A 24,760-nucleotide genomic window follows, 5' to 3' on the forward strand; every position below is an offset into this window, starting at 1 on the left:
TGGAAATTTCATCATGATATTTTTGTAAGATAACGTTATTTCTTCAGTACTAATTCTTGCCTCTGTATTATCAGCTGTGTTGTAAATGTGAATGCAACTAACTTCCAGTTAATCAGCTTTAGCTGATTTGTTGAAGTTCTTCTAGCTAATACACAACAGGAGATTTCAAACACTGAAAATAAATTGGTAAACTTTCACCGTGTCTCTAGATTAGTGTTGCACACACACGTGAATTCTTGTAATGAAAAAAAGGATTTGGAAGCTGGAAAGATAGGGGAGTTTAGTAGGCTTTTTGCTAGTTAAGTGTGAGATTATCTTTCAGAAAAAGCATTATCTGTTCTCAAGAAAGTTAAGCGTAATTCCTGGTAAGATACCATTAGTTTTTGGGATGGAAAACTTCATAATCAAGGCATTTCAGAATGGTTTTTGTGTGCCCTGTAGCTGATTTGTCTTTAATTTGAAGCCAGATTAGAGTTTATGACTACTCTAGGTTAATCTGAAATGTCTGATTGCTAGGCCAAAAAAGTGGGTTTTTTAAAAAATCTATAAAGATAGAATTTGTACTTCAAAGTATGCACAGGTGATCTGAAGCATAGGGAAACTGGGAAACGGATGGGAGTACATCAGTTAATTAATAATGTTGGTGAGACAGTTGAGTCACACTTCATAGCTGTTGTCTTGCTAGTATGTTTTGGTTAGTGTTTTGTGTTTTTTTCCCCTCACCTGGGACAATTATATGTGTATCTGATTCTGCCTGAATAGGTGGTACAGGCGCATGGTGTGGTGACAGCATTTCCTGTTAATAGGGTTTTGTAACTTTAGATGTTTAATGGTTTGGAGTTGTACTTTCAGTATAAAGGACAAATCAGAGACTGTCTATAATTACATGGCTTGAATTGCTGCCCTTGCTTTTTAGGTACCATCCATATAGTAAGAGTAACTAACAAATGAAACACTGCAGTTTTGGTATTAATATAAAATATAGCTAGTCACCTTAATAATGTTTACTCTGACCTTGTTTTTTCTACCATTGTCCAAAAATTATGATTTAAAAGAGAACAGTCTCTGTTATCAAAAACTAGTAATAGTGATCATGTGCAGAGGCAGCTTGAGGCAGTCAGGAAAGCTGTAACATGACAGTCTGAGGAGTACGAGAAGATAATCCTTAGTCCCAAAGGGATGGGGCCTGCGAGTGGCAAAATACTCTGAAGCAAGAACGGATACAAGCCTGCAACATCTAGGTGTCAGTAGTCAAAGATACATATGAGCAAATGGAGTACTGTCAGTCTTCCAGTAAGCACTTCTGAGAAAAATCTTTGCAAAAGTATCTAATTCTGTAATTACATTCTAAATTCTGGATTTAAAATAGTTTCTTCAGTGACTTTTTCTTCCATCTATAGTTTTTCAGTGTCATACAACTTCCATCCAACATGCAAATTTAAAACATCGTATATGCAGGACAAAGTTGTTCAACACCATGTTGCTCCCTTTCTGTAAGTTTTTCTGTTATTCCTAAAGTCCACTTCTTTTGTGAGGTAGGGGAGGAGAAGGAATTTGAACCTGCTGAGGAAAAAAACACATTCTTTTTCTGTACCCTAGCTCCTAATCTTTTAGTGGGAATTCATCTAAACACTGCTTCCTTCTTTATTTGGAATTCCTTTTTAAAGGCATAGTACAGAAATAATTGCTATTTGCAGGTGTGTATTATGAAAACCTGGTATAGTCATGAAGTTAACCCTCTGTTTTGGAGATGGACCACGTGACTTCAGTGAATATAAAAATGGTAAAGTGGTGATAATCATAATTCTGATGTTGTGATTCAAGTATCTACTGAAGTGCCCTACATGCTGAAATAAATGGGAACTAGTTACCTAGGTACTTTGAAAGTATTGGTCATTAGTATTCTACTCCTTATCAACAGTAGTTCAGTGTCAATAGTATGTAATTCTGGTGCAAAACTTTTCTGAGTTTAAAACAACCCTATATTTTGACACTTGCATTTACATTGTCATCACCATGAGTTTTGGCAAAACCTGTTTTTTCACCCGTCAAAACAAGCATTCATTGCATATTTCATATCAGTGGACAAAGGCAGCATTAATATAAAAACATGCACTTCCTGATTTAGTCCTGTAACTGAAAGAATATTTGGTTATAACTTGTTTTCCCATTTACAAGTTTAAAATCTAAATTTATGCATATGTTCTTTCTTTAGCAGATACTCAATAAAGCTGGTGATAAACAATATGGTAGCAGCTTTCTAGCAGACAATTGTATGCTATTCAAAAATGAATATATATAACCGCCATCTCCAAACAGTGTAAGAAATGACACTCAAAATGTGCAATTTCTTGTATGTTTGGTGGAATCAGTAACTGAATCAACCAGTTAAAACACATGAAACTTGAACTATATATAGCATGTCAACAAATGTAATAAAATGTCAACTGTATAAAATATCAGCTAGTTTTATTATGAAGGCACTTTTATTTAAAAGCAAAGCAGCATTAAAAGTAGATACTGGGTTAGATACTTATTTGTGAATGTTCATTCTGTATGTGTAAAGGAATCAAAAGTCATCTTAGTCAAGCCTGAGGAAAACAAGAATGAGAAAACAATACACTTCACCAGCCTTCTGCCATCCAAGGTGAGTAACAAAATGAAATTTAACAGGATCGTTGCTGTAATCAGTTTCTTGAGGATTACAGTCACTTTAGGATGTATAAAAACAATAATTATGACAGGTACAGCTAGAGGACTTGGTAAGTCCAGGAGGTGTGTATCTACAGAATAAGGTAATATATTGGCAAAGTAACAAGCGAACCCATAGGTTCATGACTGCTTCTCAGTTTAGTGCAGTTTTTGGACACTGTTCATCGTGTAGTTTTAAGCTAATATGACTACAGTATAACATCTATGCAAACATAATACAGGATTCTATTTAAATATTTAATTTTCTAGCTACTGAAATTGTACATTTTCAGCAGATTTTGTTCCGTTCTTTGAAACTGGTCATTTGTTCTCTGGCACTCTACTGTTAGTGCCAGTTCTTGTGGCTCTTGGAGTTTTGCAGTGAATTTTTTGATTAACACACAAAAAAGCCTTTATGTAAAGGGATATTTTTTTTTCCAACCAAAAAAAAAAAAAAAAAAAGACTTAGAACAGTTTTGTTATCTCACTTCCTTAGTAGCATCTAATTCCTCTTCTTCCTCATCTTCTTCCTCTTCATCTTCCTCTTCTTCCTCTTCATCTTTTCTTAGCAGACTGCTGGAAATCTGCTAAAACAAAAATCGAACAAAAGTAAATCAAGTTCTCCGAAAGAAAAAACATTCTGTTGGCATTCCCAGTCTAAGTACTTGTGGGTTTTTCATTTGGGGAGGGGGGAGGAAGTTGTTTATCCCTTAACTCTTCAACTTCCAGTAACATGCACAATGCCAACAGAAAGATACAGTGCACAGAATGTAAATACAGTAATGATTTCTAAAAACCCTAAAAAATAAAATCCTCATAGTCCTGAGAACTATTATAGGATAGGGAAACCTATGCATTGATCGAATTGATATTAAAAATGAACACTGTGTAAGTCAGTTTTTTTTCTGGGTTGGCTGTTGAGGCAGTAGCAGGCTGAAGATGAGTATTAATGCATAATCTTATCTTGAAGACATGAAAGCTCTCCAGTGAAATGAAAACACTGTTACTCTAAGCTGTTTCTGAGAATAAATTAGACAAATTTTACTAGAGGAGTCTTGATTCATTCATGAACTTCTTTCCCTGCCCATCAGAATGATACTGTAGTCCTTTTTGGTTTGTCAAATATTAAAAGCAAGTGCCAGCTGCCAAGCTTTCATCTCATCTGACAGATTCTGCAATCTATACTTTTTTCTAATAAGGGCTCAATCTAATTTCTATTAAAGATAGAGTCTTGACAGAAGATGCAACATTTACAATTTAAAGTAGAATATATGTATTTTTTTTTCTTTCCCCATGAGAAAAGGAACATTAAACTCAATGATAGTTATCCAAGGCATCTGGAATGCTTTTGAAAAATGATTTTAGGTTCAGCAGCTCTCTTAAGGGCATCTGCAGCTCTAATTTTGGTTATATTTTCTGAGTTTTCTCACATACAGTGATATAATAAAACTTCAGTATTGAAGACAAAACTTGTCTTTTTTTTAAACAACCGCCTATTTTAAAAGTCCTTAAATGCTGGTTATTAAATTAACTTCTGAGATTTCATAATTCATACAGCTATGTATGTAACAAAAGTTTTTTTGTGTGCATAAAGCAAACTGCAATCATTGAACTAATGAAAGCAGAAAAATCCTTAGTCTTGTTGATGCTCACAAAGTACCTAATTTAGCTTGCAGCAAATGCTTCCTTACAATTCTCTGAACATAACAGAAAATGGAGTTAATCATTGGATGAAGCTGGGTTAACTTGAGTATAAATGCCTAAACCAGCAGTCTTTCTGTGAAAGAGGAAAAAGACAATGACACTGATTTGTAATTGGAGATTAAGGACTGCTGCAGATTGAGCCTGTTAAGGTAGCTTCATTTCAATGGATAGACTAATTTTCCAAGTTTTTTCTAGTTAAAAACATCTGAAATTCTTAAGCAGAACTTCAGTTACTTTCTGAGTATAAGATCCCCCCCCTTCCTGAAATAAGAGGTGCTGTTTTGGCTCTAATGTTTCTTTTTCTGCTTGCTACTTGAGTACCTTTGACCATGCTGTAATTAACTAAACAGTAAATTAAATATTATCATTGGTGGTGGTGAGATGGTGGTAAGACTGCTATCCTAAGAACCAAACCGGATCTGAGTAAGGAAAAGGAGAAAGGAAATTAGGCAGTTTAAATCCATGTTATTTTGCCATAAAGCTAGAACATGCCAGTAACTTGAAAATTTAATTTTTGATTACTGCATGCTGAAAATATACTTTAAAAAGTTTAATGGAATCTGATAACTTGTTGCTTATCATAAACAACCTTATGTGAAAATGAATTCTTTTGTAAGTTTGCACATAGGTGATGACTGTCCTTGCTTAAGCTGTTAAGCTGCGTATTTCACTGCATGTGCTACTACGAAAAGCATGGCAATTCTCCCTTCATGTCTTACACAGTGGGCAGTGTTGGAACACCTGGATGCAGACTTTTTTAACCACGGTTAAAATCGTACTTTGCTGCCTTAGACGGCAGGTGCAAAACAGTTGGCTATATTAAATATATGTGGATAAAACTTGTGTAGTTAAGCTTCATTTAAAGTATCTGGAAAACGTCATTCTCTTCTGCAATAGTTCTGTCTAAAATATAGCATATAAACCTGAATCAGTAAAATTAAATGGTGAAGATAAACTGCCAAGTAAAGTGCAAAGTGAAGGGATTTACAAAGGACTGTCATGAAAATTTAAATATCGTTTTCAGGACTTGTGTAAAACTAAGTATCTGCAATAGTCATGTTTTGAAAAAAAAAGTCTGGAACTCTCAAAGAGGTTTTCTTATAATAGGGAGCCATCCTATGAAAAACAGCTTTCCTGGCACATAGAAGTTTTCTCTCCTGATAATATTAATTGCATATAAATGAAAAAAAGTGCAGGTCTTATTGTACTGCCAGTACAGCTTGGGACATTCTTTCCAACAGGATTGCCCGTTACTCCTTTCCTTGTGGTTTTGTAGTACTGCCTGTGAAATGAGGCCTGGCAGGATGGAGAAACTAGTAACTCAATTGCTTCAGCTAGTCTGAGTGAGAGTTGAAAACAACTATGAAAGTCGGGGGGGGGGAAAGAGTAGAGGGACAAAACTATTAAGATGGACACAAAGATAGTGGTCTTTGCAAATTCCTGCTTTTTGTAATTTAGCATACAGTTTCTCTTCCAGAATACTCATACCAGGACTGACAGGACTTGGATTACCATGTTGCTTGACAAAGCAACATGACATCACATTAAGGCATCAGAACTTTAAAAGAAGGTAGCTCTTTGTGAAAAAAATGAATCGAGCTCAAGGAGTACTTTAGATTTTTAATATGGAAGCAATACAGAAAGGTAGTGCACAGAACCAGAAATGAATTCAAGGATGGTATGTGCTAAATCCTCTAAAAGACAAGTGGTGTGTTACTGGCACAGCTTATCCCATCTGGTATGCAGGGACTTTCTGCCCCACCCCCTGCCTCCTGGGTCAGTGTTTGTGTCGTGTGTGTCCCCCATAGCCTTGGTCTGTGAGATTCTGTGAACTACTGACCATATTATTTGTACTGTTTCAAATTGAAAACTCCAAAGTACTGCACTACAGTCAATAAATTATTACCATGCAGAGTGAAACCAGACTTGTGAAAACTTAGGAGTGAAGGATCCACTGAAAGATAAAACAAGTCACCTGAAGATTTTTCTGAATGCAGCATTTTTTGCTAGTGAGATGTCTGGTGGGTTCCAGAGATGAGAGCCCTTACTGTAATTCAACAACATACTATCTGCAGAATCAGGAAGGGCAGCATTGGGGCTGTGGGTAACAGGATGCCTGCTGCTTCTTTACTGCCCTATAGCAACTGCATTAGTAGGTGTTCTACCCCTTTTTTCTGCCATGTGATCCCCCTCTGCAGACTCTGTATAACCTAGTAAGGTGACATTATTTTGAAATGCACTGCAGTTTCCCTCTGGGTCTAGATGACTTCCCATTCTTTTCAGATATTCCAGTGAGGGGTTATGAGAACATTTAACATCTGAAGATACAGATAAAAGAGAGGTCTAGAAGACTAAGGTAAATCTGCAAGTTAGTCAAAATGGAGTTTTACTCCATCTTTGAGAGAAATCACAGGGTACATACATTCAGTTTTCTCTTGTTTTGGAGAGTCAAAAACATAGCTGCCTGTGGTATCTCAAAGGAATTACAGATGCTTCTATACCTTTGATACAACTTTACAGCACTGCAGGAAGTTCTCAAGGAAGATGGCAACAGATGTTTGACAGCTTCCTCTGGTCTTCAAAAAAACTGAGCGGGGTAAATATTTTTCTGAAGTAGCTTGAATGTGAAATTTGCTTGTTTGATAGGGAGGACAGCAACTTATTCAAAGTCAAGGGTGGCCTTCATGCACTGAATCATTGGGTTCTTTTATCTTTTTTGGATAGCGTGACTCCAACAATAGAGCAACTCAACTGTAATAATTGATTATTTCTGCGTTAACAGCAGAGAATGGTAATGGTGTGTATGAAGTCAAGAAACCTTTTTAGTATTACGGTATCAATGCATGATTCTATCCAAAGAAGAAAAGTGGGATGTGCACGTTTTGAATTTGGCTATCTTTGCCTTTAACCAAAACAGTGGTAAGAATCATCTTAGTTACATGATTAAGGCTGCAATAAAGAAAAAAAAATTTAGCCATTTTGCAATATCTGCAAGTTTACTGCTGAAAACCTATCAAAGATTTTTGCAGGGTAGCTGGTTCAAAAGCAGTGGCACTTTCTCCATCTGTTTCACTTATTTCATCCTCCTTTTCCTCACCTGCTCTGAATTTTCAGAGTATAAAAGGGAAGGTCTGTTGGTCATGGGTTTGCTCTGCTGCTAGCAGGTATCACTATTTGAGTTAAGATCTGGCAGAGAATTCACACTCTACTATCTGGATACTGACACTAAGAATATGCAAGTGTTATTTAAAGAATGTCACTTCTGTTAACAATGAGCTCTTAAATCTTTTCTGTGCAAGATACCAGTTTGTTGATGAAAGAAATAGTATCGCTGGAAATGGCACTTTTCAAAAGTAAACAACACAGCTTTAAAAGCTGATTTTATTATTCTGTAAATAAAACTGGTATTTAGAAGCTGTGTTATTAAAAGCTTAATATGATCTTTATGCTCTTGGAAGTCTCTTTACCTTTTTAACTGTCCTGAACTGAGTAAAGGTAGTGGATCCATGTACCTGTACATTAGCTAAGGCTCTACTTAAGACATTTGTTTAATATAGTGATGTAGCATTTAATTTTTCTTTCTTACCTGTACTGTCCTCAATGAAGATTTTAAGGAGCCAGTTCTTTGCAGGGGGGACTTCGAATTTGCACGAACTATGTCTAAGCGAGATTGATAGTCTGGTGGATAAAGTGAGCTGCGAAAAACCTGTTCAGATGAAGAAAGCTGTGATGTGGGTGCCATGATACAGCTTGCAAGCTAGCAAGCATCAAAACTGAAGCTAACAAAAACACAGCATTAGACAATTAAACCTGCTCTAGAGATATGCATCAGCTGCAGTTTGGATTGATCACTCTTAGCTAAAACGACATCCTTGCTCAACCTGAGACATATCAACACCCTTACGTGGTCAAAGTAAAAATTCATCAGAGATCTGAGGGGGTTTTGCAAGTGGAAAACTGCAGTGGTTTGCCACTAACATGTTGCTGAGTTTCAGGCTAAGCTACATGTATGAACCCCAGCAACTGCCTTCAGGCTGTCCGTTTCTTGGAGAGATGGACACTTAAGCCCCTTCACAAGCAGATCCTTGCTGCCAGTCACAGCTACATAAAAAAAAATAATTAAATCTTCGGCTCAAGAAAAATTTGGGAAAACCCTTAGAATACAGGGGACACAGTAATATCCATTATATTTACAAGTTCCTTCCAATAGCCAAAAGAGTACATTATAAGACCAACAGCCTGATACTAAAAATAATAAATCTCTTAGTAAAGTCTTGCACAAATGAAGTCAAGGAAGATGGTAGAATTATGGTCAGTCAGTATTTTTATGGAAAGTAAATACTACCCAATTAACAGGAAATTTAAAATGAGATTAGAAATTTTTACGTGAAAGATAAAGTATTGACTTAGAGTTTTTAATTGGTGCCACCTGACATTTTAATTGTGAAACTAGCATAGTCCAAAATTGCCATGACACAGTTTAACTGAACTAAAAATACCAAGTAGTCTCAATATGACTTGTGCTAACTGAATACTGCCATCCTTGGTCCTGAGCTACGTTATGGAAAAAGTAAAATTAGGACTGTTGGTAAGATTTGCAAAAAAAGACCAAAAATGATCTGACTTTCTTGACAAGCTGAACACATACAGAAACATACATTTTAATGTTTGCAACTTTGAAGGCCCAACATCCAGAAGAACTGCAAGAATAAATAAAGGACTGAAAAACATGTCTTGGGGAAAAAAAGAGTAACTCAAAGGGAACAGAATTGATGACTTGAAGCTGTAACTGTCACAAGGCAATTTGGTAACAAATGTCTCTTAATTCTAGAACAGCCTAAAAAACCCAATGACTGAAAGATGAAAACAAGCAAACGAAACTCAGAATGGAAAGGAGGGAGAGATTTTTAATGAAGTAATTAGTTCTTAGAACATCTTACCGGAGCAGTGTAAGATTCTTTCGACTATGCATCTTTACAGTGAGATGCGCTGCAGAGGTATTCTCTAAGAACTATGTTAGCTGAGTTTGGAGTGATACTTAATTTCAGAAAAGTTTCTAATCTGTATTTTGTGGGAAAGGTTAGATTGCCACTGCAATCGTTCTGTTTTTAAAATCTCTGCAGTTTATAAACTTGAGTGTTCTTGCTAGAGAAGTGCAAAAAAGGGCTACAGATACACAAGAAGTTTGTTCTGGAAATCTGAAACATATGTTGCATTTTCTGCCTGGGACATGTAAAGCCTTGAAGTGTGAAAACTGTTTTTATGTAGTAAGTAAATTGAAAAGCAAATCTTAATCAATCTTACCTCTAAATCTTCATTTTCATCAATATTTTGGATATTTTGGTAGGCAGCAGTATATATCTCTAAAGCTTTCCCATGGAATAACATTTCAATAGTTATAAATTCAGAAAATATGTTCTAAAAGGAAATGAAAACAAGATTTTCTTAATACAGTATAGTACATTTCCACTTCAAATACATGAAAGTACTGAATTCTGTACTTGGTATTCATATGACACAAATAACTGCACAATACCTACTACTTTTAAGTTGTCGGACCTGAATTTTAGAAATCAAACAGATATGCTGGCTGGGCTTTCACTTACACAGTTGTCATTTCATACTAAATTCTAAGTAAACGCTTGAATAGTGAAGAGGAGACTCAGTAGGAATAAAAATGCCATGCTGAAAACTCACTTGCTATTCCCTGATAACATACTTGCAAGATGTAGTCAGTGGATTTTTGCTTTGACAGCAATCTTTTTTAACAGGCTGGGGACAAGTTATCTGTAAATTCTATACATACCTCTAATTTACAGATAATTATATATTTTATATAATAAAATATTCTTTATATATATAAAAAAATTAATGATGACATTGTCAGAACTCACACAGTCTTCCTCATAGTACTCTTAACATCAAGCACTGGTTGGCTTGGTTGGGGCGGGGGGGGAGGGAATTTCAACCATCTTTCATTCTTTGCTTAGTCTGTCTTTTTCTCCCAATAAAAAAGTATCTCACTTCAGCAATTTTTTAATTAAATTTGAGATTACATAATGCAAGTGTTTTTCAGTCTATATAGTCATTGTGACTTAACCAGCTGAATGTCTGACACTAAAGAGAGAAATGAAAGCTTTGATTACTTGCAGTCACTGAACATATTGCGCTTTCTTCATCAGTAAAATTTTTAACTACACAGATTTCAGCATGGATAAATATATTCTTTACTTATCACTATTTCTGTTAATTTTGCTGATATTAATCCACATAAAACATTCCACTAACAAATGCAGCTACCAGTGAAGTAGAATACAGCAGCTTTTGCAAGGTACAGACGCTAAACAATCAGATACAGAAAATTCTCAATTCAGTAAACTGTAAGAATAATGAACTGATTTTTTTAATTGCAAAGTTCATGATATTTGGATTATTAAGTATTTATGAATTCCACAAGATTTGTATTTATGTAGACTTAAGTTAATACTAAATGTTGCTAATCTTGCCAAAGAGTAACTACAGTATTTATTACGCAAGATGAAATGTGATGTCATGTCCTGAAATGTGAGCATACATACTTTTATGTCCTTTATTTTCTGTTTCTCAAAGTTATCAATGGTTTCCTCTAATTGCCGAGTTGTTCGAGTTGCATCCAGTGAAGCTCTCTGCAATTCACTTTCAGCCTGGTAAACACAAAGGTGAAATTAGTCCTGTATTTGATACAAAGGTATTTGCCCTAATTGCCATGAAAACATTTCAGTCTGGGTTTTCCAAATACAACACATCTGTGTTACTTTATTTGTATATTTGTTTGTAGCTTAATAAACAAATAAAAATGCCTTCTACGCTGTCGTGACTTTGATCTGAAACATGAAAAATGACTAGCTGCAGCCAGTAGCTAAAGTCCCACTGCCCTCATCTATTTTCTGTAAATCATCTGCTAATTCCACTGAGCCAGCCCAGACACTCCACTGATGACACAGTGACTGGGTTCAGGGAATTAACCCAGCACAAGTGTTTACTCTTCAGAAAAGTTAATGTGTTTTTTTTTTAAGCTGGTGTAAAGGAGAGGGCAGGAGTGCACAGGCCAGAGCTGCAGATGAGCAGGAAAGATCACCTTTCATTTTCAAGAGCCAATCAGCCTGCTGGGTCTAGAATAAACCTTTTCCAGTCACATGCAGGACCCTGTCTTACTAGGTTTTTATAAATTATTTAAATAGACAATAGAGCAGCAGCAGGAACTAATGCATTTCTCCCGTAAGTATCTCAATCAGCAGACTAGAGTTAGTATAATTTTGAGATCCAAAAGCATTTCAGGTATTTTATATTTCTAGTATTTTTATATTTTTAAAGTATTTTATGAAACATATCTTCAAAAGGGCACTGGGAAGGTGACACACCAACCAATCCCTAATGCATCAATACATGTTCTTCTTATTTGTTACTAAAAAAAGCATTTTAGATATGTATTTTAATTAGATAAAACTATGAACTGTACAAAAAATGCGTATTACCGTTTAAATAAAGGTATTGAAGCTACTCTGGTTAAGAAGAATTGTGAGAACTGTGTATTATTACAAAATAATGATGTAAAAGATGTAAGAGCTTGCACTTGACTGCAAAATTTGGGACTAACTTTAATTTTCAATAGATTATTGGTCAAACATTATAGATTAGTCAAGACAGTACTTACAAACTCTGTCAGTGAGCATCATCAGGAATCTATTCTGTCCTGGGACTTGGAAATAGTGTATCAAACAAGTAATTGTATCCTACACTCAAGATGTAGGATTCTTCCCATTTCTACAACACTGCAACTTCAGAGAGAAACTTTTTTTTTTTTAAAGATGGAAATAGACACCACAGGCCTAGTTCCCATGATCTAGTTTTTAGTGTTACATGTATATGGAAACCTACAGCATAAGGCATGCTGTGTCACTTCTTTTTCTTTGGTTAAGAACTAGTAAACTTATATTATGGGATTATCAGTTTGAAACAATCTCCTTAGAAAACCAGCTTAAAAGTCATAGATGCAACTCTGCCATTACTAGGCTAGCAAAATTGGTAATGATCTTTAGTAGTACATAAGATCACATGTTCATCTGCCTTTCATCTAAAACACAGAAGGGAAATGGAGTAAGACAAGACATTTTGTGTATTCTCAATTATTACAATCAGTTACTCTCTGTAAATGAAGGCAGCTGTCATGCATAAGCAGCCATTACACATACAAATACAGTTATGTTATTGCTCGATCCATCTTAAATAGACTGGCCAGATTTTGTGCGCAGATGCTTTGGGAAAGGAATTTTGTTTGTTGTAGAGTGAAATGTCTAAAGTTGCAAAACCTGCATAGTCTGCAGTTTAATATTTTCTCTTCTGAAAGCTCACCTGTGACTGGAAATACTGGTAAAGGAAAAAAAAGGCAAAATAATAATAAATATTTCATAAAAGTATGTTTTCACTTCTGGTTTTAATATTTCAAAATTTAGTATTTCAAAAGTTCTGTATACTTTGGAGGGCACTATTATTATGTTGTCTGAAGCTTCCTGCTGTAAGACATTACTTACAGTGTGTAATAGCTTTGCTAGAATTCAGGTATCCAGGCCAAAATATTTCAGGAAAACTGTTTTGGACTGGGGTTTTGGTTATTTATTCATAAAAAAACCCACAAACCAAAAAAACCCCCAGACAATGTAGGTAGACTGTTTCAGAAAAAAATATCAATTTTGATGTTTAAAAACTCATTTTTGTATTTTAAAAAATTCTGGTAAGGCTTTATTTTCAAAGCTGTATTACCCCCGTGTTTCATAAGATGGACTTGAAATCTGGGAGCACAGAACCTTTGCTACTTGTGGCCAAAGTTGTCAGCTGCTGAAACATCACAGTTCCTCAAGACTGGAGCGTAACAGCTACACTAATAGACATGGTGAAGCCTCTCTCAGACCCGAAAGCTGACCTGCATACATTCTCAAAAGCAAATGAACATATTCCTGCTCCCAATACTTTTTAATGCATTTTGCGTTCATCACTTTAAAATGCAGACACATAGTGTTTGGCGCCTTTGGCCATATGCAAAACCAGACTGTACCGAGATTTAATAACTCTTCAGGCAAGGTCTTAAGTACAGAAAACAGGTGTTGCAAGAATCTAAGGCGCAGAAGGGTGTTTGGGATTAGCTTAGTGCAAAGAGACAAGAAGAAAAAAAGCTAGATGCCAGCCATATACCCATGAAATCAACTGGGAATTAGTGCAAAAGGGAGAAAAATGGGACCAGTCTCCCTCTGGGGAGAATAGCTGTTACAATTTACTCCTTTAATTATAATGGAAGAGAACTCTGCATCACAGCTCAAGTTATAACCCTATGGCTGACATCTGTGTGTCTATTACATGAGGAATTCTAATTAGTCATCACTTTATTTAACCAATTTGATTAATATTAAATGGGAATTCTTTGGCAGAGACAAAAATAAAATGTCATTCTCCTGGGTGGCATCTGACCATCACAATCATTTTCACTTTCTGCAGTCCCATGCCCTAGTCACTAGAAAGATCCTAATTTCTGAAATAAAGTTGATTAAATCCTACAAATAGGACAGCTTCACAGCTGAATCCAATGCTAGAGCATAACAAAAAAATAAACAGCACATCATCATGAATTTAAATGCTGTATATAGGCATAAAAGGACTGAAGATTGCCTTGATCCCCTTTATTTTGCTATTTCCTAGATTCAGATTGCTTCAGAGTTTACAACTTCAATGAGATTTTAATGGTAATTCTGTGGAGGCTTAATTTCTCCCTCTATAATACAGAACAGCATACTGGCAAGGGTCACTGTCATTTGAAAGGAAGAGTAGTCTGGTTGAGTATTCTACTAACAGAATAACAAATTTTCCTTTCATACTTTGTCTCACAGCTGGAGCAAACTCATGCTCCATCTAGGTACAAGGAAGCACAACACCTACCAAAACAACAGGGAGAAAAGCAAAAAAATAAAAAAAGGAATTGTCTGATTACGCTCATTTTTCAAACCCTCCAAATTCCTAGATGCAATTTATGCCTCCCTTTCTTGCATAAACATATCAAATAATTCATAGTTTCTTTTCAATCAAAAAGGAAGTAACGAAGCAGCTATTAGAAGCTGTAACTCATAGTAAAATTTAAGAAAAGATTCAACATAGGAAACAGTCTCTCTAAAGACCCTTCTTTTCTTGTTACTTTCTAAACACAATAGTTTAATTCATGAGAAGTTTTAAAAAATATTTCTTATAGCCACTAGAGATACAGGATACAATAATGTGTCGATCTGATGGATTCCGCTGGCGTGTCTTTTCCAGTTGAGATAACTGCTTGGCTTCTCGGTTCTTTGCTGTTAAAGTTGCTTTGAGATCATCCTGGAAATAAAATGTTTTAGACATGATTGAAATACATCTACGATAATACCAAATGCACTTTTCTTCACACATGCATTGCCTAGAAAACATGAACAAAACTTCTGCTTTAAATAAAACCAGGTTTACTGATCTTGCCCTTAAATGTTCCCCTGAAAGAGAAATCAATGGGGGCCAAGAGAGTTTAGCACCTTTAACAACACTCTGTGGCACATACTATAATTTAAAATGTGGGGGAAAAGAAAAATACATTTACAGCTTTTCATGAAAAATATAGATGATCAAAAGCTGAGATCCCTGACGCAGTAAGAAGATGGGCCCATTCCAGGCTTAGCAGTGGAATAAAGGTGATACTTAGAAATAAGAAGTAGTATCAAATAAATTGTTAAGAGAAAACTGTAACAGGCAGCAGTCAGTACCAATGAGAAGTTACGAAGAACACAAAACTGTACACAGAGATTATGGTGTTTAAATACATTTGGAACAAAATATCCTACTAATGGTGTAGCTGGAGAAGATGAAACTTACTGATCTAGAAAAGGAAGAAATTGTGGATAAATATTTTTGCTCCTCATTTCCAAAGGAGAAGTAGGGTGTACATCTAGGAAGGTCTGTGACCATTTAAGAATGTTTACATACTGCTCTCAAATCCTTGTTCAAAAAACCTGTGTTTTGCAAATAGTTTGGCATACAGGTAATCTAAAATTGTCAGTCAGATATTTATCACTCCATTGATGCTGGTATGGGAAATGACATTAATTTTGATGGCTCTAATTTAAAGGAGCACTACCTTAGAACAAGCAGAAATACAGCCCAAAGTCATTGTCTAACAAAATCCAAGGCAAGAACTGGGCATGCATTTCAAACCATCATTTCCTCTAAAATGACCAGTTCCGGTTTCTCTACCAGTCCAGAACAGAGTGGATTAAGGCTATTAAAAACTATCATCTTGGGAAGTTTTCTGTGCTCCTTCCTTGGATTTCAGAATTTTAACATGGTTGTAGGTCTCCTTCACCCTCAAAGACATGCAATAAATAAAGTGTCTTCTTCAAAAAGTTTTGTGATCCTGTGACCCTGATCACTGGTCAATGACAAGCACAAGCGTGCCAAGTTTCAAGAGTGCCATTTCTTCAATAATGAATCTGAAGAAACATGCAGTTTCTTCCTTACTTCTGTCCTTTCTGTCTGTTTGTATGTCCTTGTGTATACCACTGTTATTTTGCTTTACCTTAAGGGACACAGAGCTGGCTTCTGATAAAACAATTGCATCTTTAGCCCACCAAAACTATTTTTGCTGTTGTTTTTTTGATATTTGAAATTAAATGTAGAGAAAGAGAAAAATGTATTTATTTTTGCCACAGAACAAAGCAGGTTTGTATGGTCACAGCTGCACGTTTAGTGTTACTTAATGACTGAGCCCTGCTAACAGCACTCTTTCTAGCCACCATTTAAAACAGTCAATCAGATGTAATGGTTGGCTGAAAGGGTTCTGACTTTCATGCAGAGTATCCTTGAGAATGCTAAGGAAACCACTGCAGTTGCCATTGCAAAATTTAGTATTTTCTTTCTAGCCCATAGTGACTTTGGAAATATCCACAGGGACTGCACTGTCCTCTTCCCTACCTCTGTTCTCTGTAGCAACAGCAGCCATCAAATAGGCCTTTCTGCTAGCCAAAGCTGGGGGAAATGGTCTGCACTACTAGCTAACTGAAAAGAATGAAAAATTGGTTTTACTAGCATCTAAATACCTTCATCCAGAAAAAAATAGAGCATCACAGAGCTCTTCGATCTCAGTGGAACGTATAACAAGAACCAAAAATTGGGTGAAGTCTTTCATTTTAAAAAAAAACACCACAAACATCAGCTAAACACTAACTACCACAGACTATCCTATATTCCCCTCCAGCGTCGTCAGAGCAAGATTTGGTATGGCTTTGGAAAATACTCTTTAAACCCACGGAGAAATGGAATGGAATGTAACAGCCAGTGAGAAAAAGGACAGGTACAGAGAATACAAAATTATTCATAGTCCCCCTGGCTTTAAATTATGAATTCAAGATACACATAAGAACTCTGGTCAACCATCTAATTTCAAATCATACAGAAGTACAGCTACAGTCCGTCCACCAAACAATGAGCTGGCAGATCCTCATCACTGTACTGTTACCTGCTTTAGTCACTGAAGTTAAAGCAAACCAATCCTTTCTTCTGCAGGTGGATTACCTTGGTTTTATGATGTCCTGTTTTATATGAAGAAAAGGAACTGGGAACAAGAGTTGCCAAAAAGCAGAAAAGTGAAGATTGATATACAGAACAATGAAACAGAAAGAAATCCTAAAATCCTACAATTAAGCTGCATTACAGGACAAGAATATTATACTAGACTCCACTGAAGGTGCAAAATCCTGCCCCAGTGAGCTACTCAGCATAGTAAACCAGGGCATGTGAATGAAACTATTTAATTGCATTAGCAGTTAAAGGACAACAACAGTATTCTGATTGACCTGGGCCACTTTAAAGCATTTGGTATCACAGGACATTGATGTCTTACCCCACAGAAATAGCAACAGTTCTTTTTAGATGCAGCTTGTGTACATCCTGGAACAGATCCACTAAGTAGCAGTGAGAACATCTCCTTTTTTATAGAGTGCTATAATGACATATTCTACCTAGTTTTACTTAATCAACTAATGTAGTTACAGGTAAAGCAGTCCTACAGTTAGCACCCTGTGCTAGCTTTACATGAGTAACAAACCTTGAATGTCCCAGTATTAGAGATTATAACTGAAGACCAGACAGTTGAAGTTTTAATCAAGGTTTACTGTATTGGGCAGGGGAAAAAAAAATAATGGGCTACACCTTTACTAAAGTCTCTCTTAGTTCAAAGGTTAAGTTGATAAAATAGTTAATCCCATCTGCAGCTGAAGAATGCTCTTGTACTCCTGGCAGTCACCAAGATAAACATTATGTAATGCTTTCTGGCATTCTGAAAGGCAAAGACAACAGAAAATGCCATTCACTGTTGCAAAGGATGACCTGCCTTCAGTTGCTTCTGTCCTCCGCATTTACTGGCTATCAGTGGCAATGCACCTCAAGATGGTATCTTCTGGAAGCCCCAAGCATTGCTGTAGTGCTCTGTGTCTCCTCAGCAATGCCACTGCCTACAAACACATGAAACTTGTCTTCTACCCTCAACATTTATATCCTATAATACTCAGTTCTAGGTCTCACAAACTGTTTCATGGTGAACTATTTAGATACTAAAATCTAGGATACAGGCTCTATAGTCTACAACTCTGTTAAGGACTACCTCACGTAGTACCACTCAAGTACAGGATGCAATTCCTTCATAATTTGTTTCTCTAACAATTGAGATAGCTGTGCAGTAAGTTCCAAATACCATACTCTGTTCCTCACCGTATTGAAAAGATACAAGAACAAAACCATGAAAAATGCTAGTTTGAGAGGCAATGCCACAATGTACTCAAATTAACCCTGATGAACACATTGCAACATTTTTGTTTGTAAAATACCATCAAATAATGATACAGATATATACATTAATTACAGATTTGAGTTTACAGGATGAAGTTACCCTCTATATAATATACAAGTGTTACAATGAACTATTTGATCCTATAATTCAGTATCTGCTTATTAAAATTTACTTGCTTAAGCTTATCCCTCCTGGAGGAAATTTTCAGGTATTTTGTGGGAATATTTTCAACCCCTATATACACTGTTTCCCGAACACAGTGAATCAAGAGACCTCAGTTTTTTTTGTGTATCTTCAGGTCATCCTGATGACTCTGCAGGACAGAGGGATTCAGGCCACTACCTATTTATCAGTTTCAAAAAGTGTCTTCTACGTTATGAACTTCAATGTAGAACCTTCCAAGTCAGAAAAGCTGTTAAAGGCAGCATACAGATGACTAAGAGCCAAAAGCATTACATGTAATTCACCTTTTGGAACTCTGAATAATAATAATAGAATGGCATTATTTATAAAGAAAAATGTCCTGAATTTGCACTATCTAGAAGTTTCACACTATCCTGAATGCCTTTTTTTAGCATTTGATTGTGCTCCAAGAGTCTGAATATTCTTGCCTTCACATCAAAACTTTTTCCTCCAACATATATATAGCTTCAATTCAGATGTATTACTATATAATTTTGACCAATTATTGTAATATGAAAAATTGGAACACACCCCCCCCACACACCCCAAAGTAGAAGTTTTCAACTGAGCGTCCGGAACACCAAAATGTACCTTGTGGGAAAACAGACATTTAACCTACCCTTTTAAGTTTCACTATGGTCCCGTAGCTTTTCAGAGGTTCAACAACCTTGGCTTCAAGCCTATCAACCTATCAAAAAAAAAAAAATTAAAAAAAAATCACAAAGTCACTAAAATCATCCATATCTATGGTGTGCAAAAATAGGAATCAATTAATTTCCTAGTGACTCATCTTATTAGGAATTTAGTCCATATATGATGAAAATATAGTGAGATGGAGGTTCAAAAATATTCCAAAACTACAATATATTAAATTAACCAGTAGATCATTTGTATTTTGAGCAGCTCAAGCTCATTTCTAGTAGAATTCCTTTTTCATCATTGGCAATACATCAAGACAAATGAAACACAGAGATTCTAACAACTCAGTACTAAACACATCAAACACTGCATCTTGGAGATCTGTAGCTTTCTGTCTGAAGGCAAAGATCAGTGTATTTGCACTACACTTGATAGATTATGGACTAAGCCATCTGGTATCAAACATACTGTTAGAAATGCAACACTTCAGTTCTTAAAAATAATGGAAACAGCATTGTAGGTATTGAAAATATTAAAAATACCAACAACAGGTTGTGTAAAATGCATGAATGCTCTCACACGAGTGCATCTGAATTTTTGCTTCAGTTCTCCTAGTCAGAAAAACAGCTCCATATGGCCAGACAGATAATAGGATAAGACCTGCCTGCTTGTCGAATTGACAATACTGCCCAAGTGGTCCCAGCGTAAGCTGCTGATGACTTTGGACCAGTGAGTCATCTGCCCCATCGCTGCTGCATCCAAATTAGGACAAGGTGCTTACCTGTACTAGAAAGGGGCAGGCATTACACTCTCCTCTAAACTGGCAGTCACCAGTCAGCCAATATCTATGCCAACTGAACAAACATTTCTCCTCTACTGCACTCTATCAGTGCACTGTCAAACAATTTCACCTAAACTACCAATAGAATAGAATGGAATAGGGCAGTAGGGCTCTAAATGAAGCAAATGATATAGACATATCAAATAACCTGCCTGTCTTGCTTGCTTACCCTTCCACATGTTCTGGAAGTACCTCACACCTCAGCATTTATGTATCTAGCACTGCAGTTGAAAACTAGAAATCCATAACCCTTATAAGCTAATTATCTCTTGCCCATACTGTCAATATATATGAAAACTCTTAATTAACCTGATGCCCAAAAGAAATAATTCTGAGGTGATCTATTTGGTTTTCATAAGCAAAGGAGAATTTGATTTAAAGGCTAAAAGCTTCTCTTTTCCTTTGCTGCTTCTGCCTTTTCTTCCTCAAAGGGCAGTGGTGGTTTGTGGATAGGCATGGTATGAAAATGTAGGCCAGACGTCAGCTTTTAGAACATGATTAAAAGAAGCAAAACTGAAGTTGTTACATAGGTACCTCAAAACTGCAGATTCACAGTTCCAAGGTGAAAAAAAAGATCACACAGTCTGACTTCATGTACAACTTTGGCCACCATATAAATTTACCCTACTAATAGAGGGATAAATTGCTATTACATCAATTAAAGCATAAGGACCTATGTGTGGCTCAGCTGGAGGCAAATGCCTAAAAAGCATATGAAAAAACCCCACCATTTTGCACTATCCACACTCTTGGATTTCTTACTACTTAAAAATCTGGCCCTAAATACACTGTTAAAGATCCACGTGTATTTCTTGTTTTTCAAACCCTCCACTTAGTAGACCAGATACCTCATAGATTAACTACTTCTAAAAGGTTTTCTTTCTCTGCTTTGTTAATACAGAAAGATGACTGGTGTTTCAGGGTTTTTTTTAAGTCCTATCTGAAAACATCAAGAATGTCACCTACTTCAGTCTTTTTAAAATTACAGTTCTTAGCTTTTCAAAACTATAAACGGGAAGTTTCTATGTCCTACTGAAAGAATAGATATGTACTCAAAAAACTATTTTGAGTACATGTGAATGAATTTATTTTTTCCTAAATCTCAGCATTTGGAATATTGAATCAGAAGTTACAGTTTGACTAGCCCCACACACAGGTGTGTAAGTGGCATAAACACCTTTCTTTACACTCACTTATCTAGCAGAAATGTGACTATATTGTCACACGTGGTCCAAATCAAGTTTGTACTTTTTGTGTTGAACTACAGATTTATGAAATGTACAGTGGACCCTGACAGTACCTCAGAGAGGCTGTCAGTGCCCAGTGAAGGATTCCAGTTACTATTCTCTTCAATACTGCTGCTGGTAACAGACTCAGCAAAAGGAAAATGACTGACTTTACCTCAGCTGCTGCTACAGAACTCAAGCCACAAAATTAAAAGAACATTTTCTTAACCATAAATCATACTCCAAAGTCTTAAGACCAGCAAAAGCCTTGCTGTCTCAAATTCTGTGGGCACTCATATGTATAGTTTCACTGACTTCAACAGGACTAATCGCTGGCAGTTTTCACTAAGTTATTAGCAGAGTGAATGACGACAGCTTTGGCAGCCTATCCTGCTCTGCCACTAATATATTTAAAAGTGCCACTAATATATTTAAAAGTGTTTTCTCTCATGATTGCAGAGTATATCTTTTCCCTTTTAATCACAGATAAGCAACTGAAAAGTTCAGATGGCAAACACAACATGTACAGCTTTAATTTTGTACCTCTGCCTGGCGATAATCCTGAAGTCTGGAAAATTCATCTGCAAAGTTTTTCAGTCCAACTTTTAAGTTTGGTGTCTCTGTGGCTGCATATGCATATATTTCATTTACTAGAAGATCTGCTTTGTCTCGTAGTCTGGCAGTTTTACGTACATATCCAGCAAATATTTGGCACAATTCACCAAAATGTTTTTCCACATTTGAAACAGCATCTTGTATTTGTCTAGTCTGATTGTCCCTGGGTACCAAAGAAAAATAAGTAGAAAATAAGAAGGGTAGAGTTGTTTACAAGACATACAGGAAAAAACCTATATAATTATAATGTTATGAATTTATGCATTATTTGGACATCTCATTTCAGTGCAAAATAGAAATCTACATGTAATACGTGCTTATTTACAAATGGATAACAAACAAAAACCCCAGGACTTATACTTAGAAATAAAGATCCAATAGAGGAAATCCCAAATCACAAAAACCAGGTCAGAGGTTTTCCTCCTGTGGTTAAGCAAAAGCTCACTATTGCTGTTGGTATTAATCACTAACATAGTGGTAATGCCTTTGGGTCTCAGACAAGACAGTGTCATACAGCTCCTGCCGGAGTCTTGCAATCTAAACAGACAAGTCAGTAGTTGGAGAAATTAGGCAGTAGAGGGCAAACACATAAAGGTATTAAATGTTCTTTAAACTGTGAACAGGCACCAAACTGCTCCTGGTCTGCACTACAGAGGATAAATATCCCTGAGAATTAGACAAGAAAAGTGAATGGACACAACTACAGCAGTGAAAACTCTAAAAGCACTTAAAGGACACTCATCACACCAACAAATTATTTTCTTTTAAATGATATTCTTTTTTTTTTATTTGAAACAACTGCCTGTATGTTTCATTATTAATGATCTACAGAAGTAATTCTGAAATTTTAATTCATATATTTCACTTTATATTTTGCCTTCCTATTCATACATCATTTGATCTTGCTTTAGCTATGCTTCAGTGATACTATTAAACCAAATCAGTGTCAGTGAATTCACGCCAGTTGTTGATCTGACTGAATCAACTACAGGACAATTTGGCTAACAGAAATTGCCAAATACTGGGTTCTAAGAAGTCTCCATGGTCTACATGAGGGGATGCATGTGAAGAGCTGGAATTCTTAGCAAGACAATTCACTCGTACCACTGTCTTGGTAAGGAACAGAAACAGAAATTTCCTTTACACCCTTAAGCTATCCCAACTCCAAATGCCGACCAATGCTTAAATATTGACTTAATATCAGGGCACATGAACATCAGAAAAACTGGAAGAAATTTAATACTTTAAAACTAAACAGCAATGCAGTCAATACAAATGAAAACCACCTTCTTTCAGGAACTCTTCAGAAAAAATATTTCAGGCCAAAGTTCTGCTGCAGGCAAAACTCCAGCTGTGTTGCTTTATGACAAGCAGTCTAGAAGACTATTCAAAAGAGATTTTGTTCCATGAAAAAATAAAATTCCAAGTTGTTCAGTCCGCTAGGATATGCTTGAGCATAGAACCATTTGAATAGGAATGGTTTCAGCCAGTGAATGGGCCAGTAAAAGTCTCATTAAGTATTAATAAAGTTGGTTTTCAAAATCAATACTATCTGATAAAGTCTTCAGTAAAAGGTACATCTTTCCTATTTTACTGGAAGGTGTTAATGTCAGCAAGTGCACCTCTCCCGGGGGAAGTCTTAAGCACGCTTCCCTCACCTATTTTATAATTTTGATCTCACAGTACTCCCATGCAAGTAATATTTAATTTTAAGGCATGCAACACTACATTTCCTTAGATGGGGCTGTGAAAAGCTGGGGTTTTTTCCCCCCTCCTAATTATTTGTTACCGCTTAGAGGCGGCCACAAAATTATCTGCCAGAGGCCCGATTAAACTGGCAAGTCTTCATCTTTACATAGCATACTAAGCCTAAAAAAGTTTTGCGGCCTTTACCTGACGAAAACAGAGGCGGATCCCCCACGCTCAGGGAAGTCAGCTGCCTGACCTGGGGGTCTGGGGGACTGGGCCCGCATCGCCCCCAGACCGCCACGGCACTCCCTGGGTACCCTGACTGAAACAGGGCCTCCTCCCCTGCCCGGCACGGCTAGGCGACGCCGCCAGCCGACGCAACGCCAGCCCCCGGGAGCACGGGCAGAGACCCGCAACAGGCACCGAGGCGGCGGCACCCCAGGGCCTCCCCCGCCGCAGCCCCTCACCGCCCCGTTACCTGGCGTCCAGCCCGCGGCCCAGCAGCATCATGGCGGCGGCGGCGGCGGCCCGGCGGGAAAGAGGGCGGCGCTCCGCGTGCGCTTCGTTTCCATGGCCACCACCCGCCGCCCGCCCTCCCTGGGCCCGGCCCCGCCCCAGGCCCGCCCCGGCCCCGCCGCCTGCGGGCGGGCTGCGGCCTCTCCGCCGCCGCGGGGTAGGTGGCTCGCCGAGGGGTCTGGTCCGAGTAGACCTGGCGGCCCTGGCAGGCCGGCTGTCCACCGCGGAACAGCCCCGGCCCTGCCGGCGGGGGCAGGGGTCTCCAGCTCCCGAGCTGGCTGTCCCCAGGAGAAGTGCAGCGCCAAGGCCCTGACAGGTACCGGAGTTTTGTAAATGCCCCTTTTTTTGCACATCTAGGCTTGGCAAGTGAGAGGCAGTACCAGGGCAAGCAGCCTACCTGTCTGCCATCTCTGAGTGGGACCTGTTGAGGTTGGGCAGCTGTAGGGAAAAATCCCATGGAGCACCAGGAAAGGTCTTTAAAGAAAAAAAAAAGGGGGGTGGCGGGAATCCACTTAAAAAACACACCCAAATCTCTTCTCTGTAATGACAGTGTATTGGGAATGTGACTTAGGAACTGTGTGGGCAGCATGCTGCCTCAGCACTGAAGAAAGGCTGCTGGCACAGTCCCAGCAAGGGGTGTGCAAGGCCAACGTGGAAAAGGCTCCTGCAGGGAAGGTCGGAATTGTGCGGTGTCCAACACAAACCCACTGGAAAATACAGCAACACAGGAGAGAGAACTACTTAGACAAGTGTTAGCACGCATGAGAA

General features: G+C 37.4%; 1 protein-coding gene across 7 annotated transcripts; it reads right to left on the minus strand.

Annotated features, from left to right (window-relative positions):
- Positions 1 to 671: 671 nt before the first annotated feature.
- Positions 672 to 24,469, minus strand: CIBAR1 (CBY1 interacting BAR domain containing 1). Of its 7 annotated transcripts, none has more exons than XM_080380754.1 (8): positions 23,955 to 24,464; positions 19,086 to 19,154; positions 14,689 to 14,790; positions 10,974 to 11,078; positions 9,700 to 9,813; positions 7,982 to 8,101; positions 3,180 to 3,275; positions 672 to 2,591 (listed from the first exon to the last, which is right to left on the minus strand). In XM_080380754.1, the coding sequence occupies exons 1-8, from the start codon at positions 24,447 to 24,449 to the stop codon at positions 2,586 to 2,588; spliced, it is 1,107 nt and encodes a 368-aa protein (XP_080236880.1). In that variant the 5' UTR covers positions 24,450 to 24,464; the 3' UTR covers positions 672 to 2,585. The 7 variants fall into 7 exon arrangements, with proteins under 7 accessions (XP_080236880.1, XP_080236879.1, XP_080236883.1 ...); XM_080380753.1 differs by having other exon boundaries at positions 3,180 to 3,278; XM_080380757.1 differs by adding an exon at positions 21,716 to 21,950 and having other exon boundaries at positions 672 to 3,278; positions 23,955 to 24,082.
- Between the last annotated feature and the right edge of the window lie 291 nt (positions 24,470 to 24,760).

This window comes from Falco punctatus (assembly GCF_963210335.1).
Source record: "Falco punctatus genome assembly, chromosome: 3".
Lineage (NCBI taxonomy): Eukaryota > Metazoa > Chordata > Aves > Falconiformes > Falconidae > Falco > Falco punctatus.

Bases quoted from the DNA above. Each gene is read 5' to 3' on its own strand.
- CIBAR1 (XM_080380751.1), bottom strand. From the start codon at position 24,449: ATGGGATTTTTCCCTACAGCTGCCCAACCTCAACAGGTCCCACTCAGA. The intron at 19,155-23,954 runs GTAACGGGGCGG...TTTTTTTGATAG, and splicing joins GGCCGCGGGCTGGACGCCAG to GTTGATAGGCTTGAAGCCAA. The intron at 14,791-19,085 runs GTAGGTTAAATG...TTTTATTTCCAG, and splicing joins CCATAGTGAAACTTAAAAGG to GATGATCTCAAAGCAACTTT.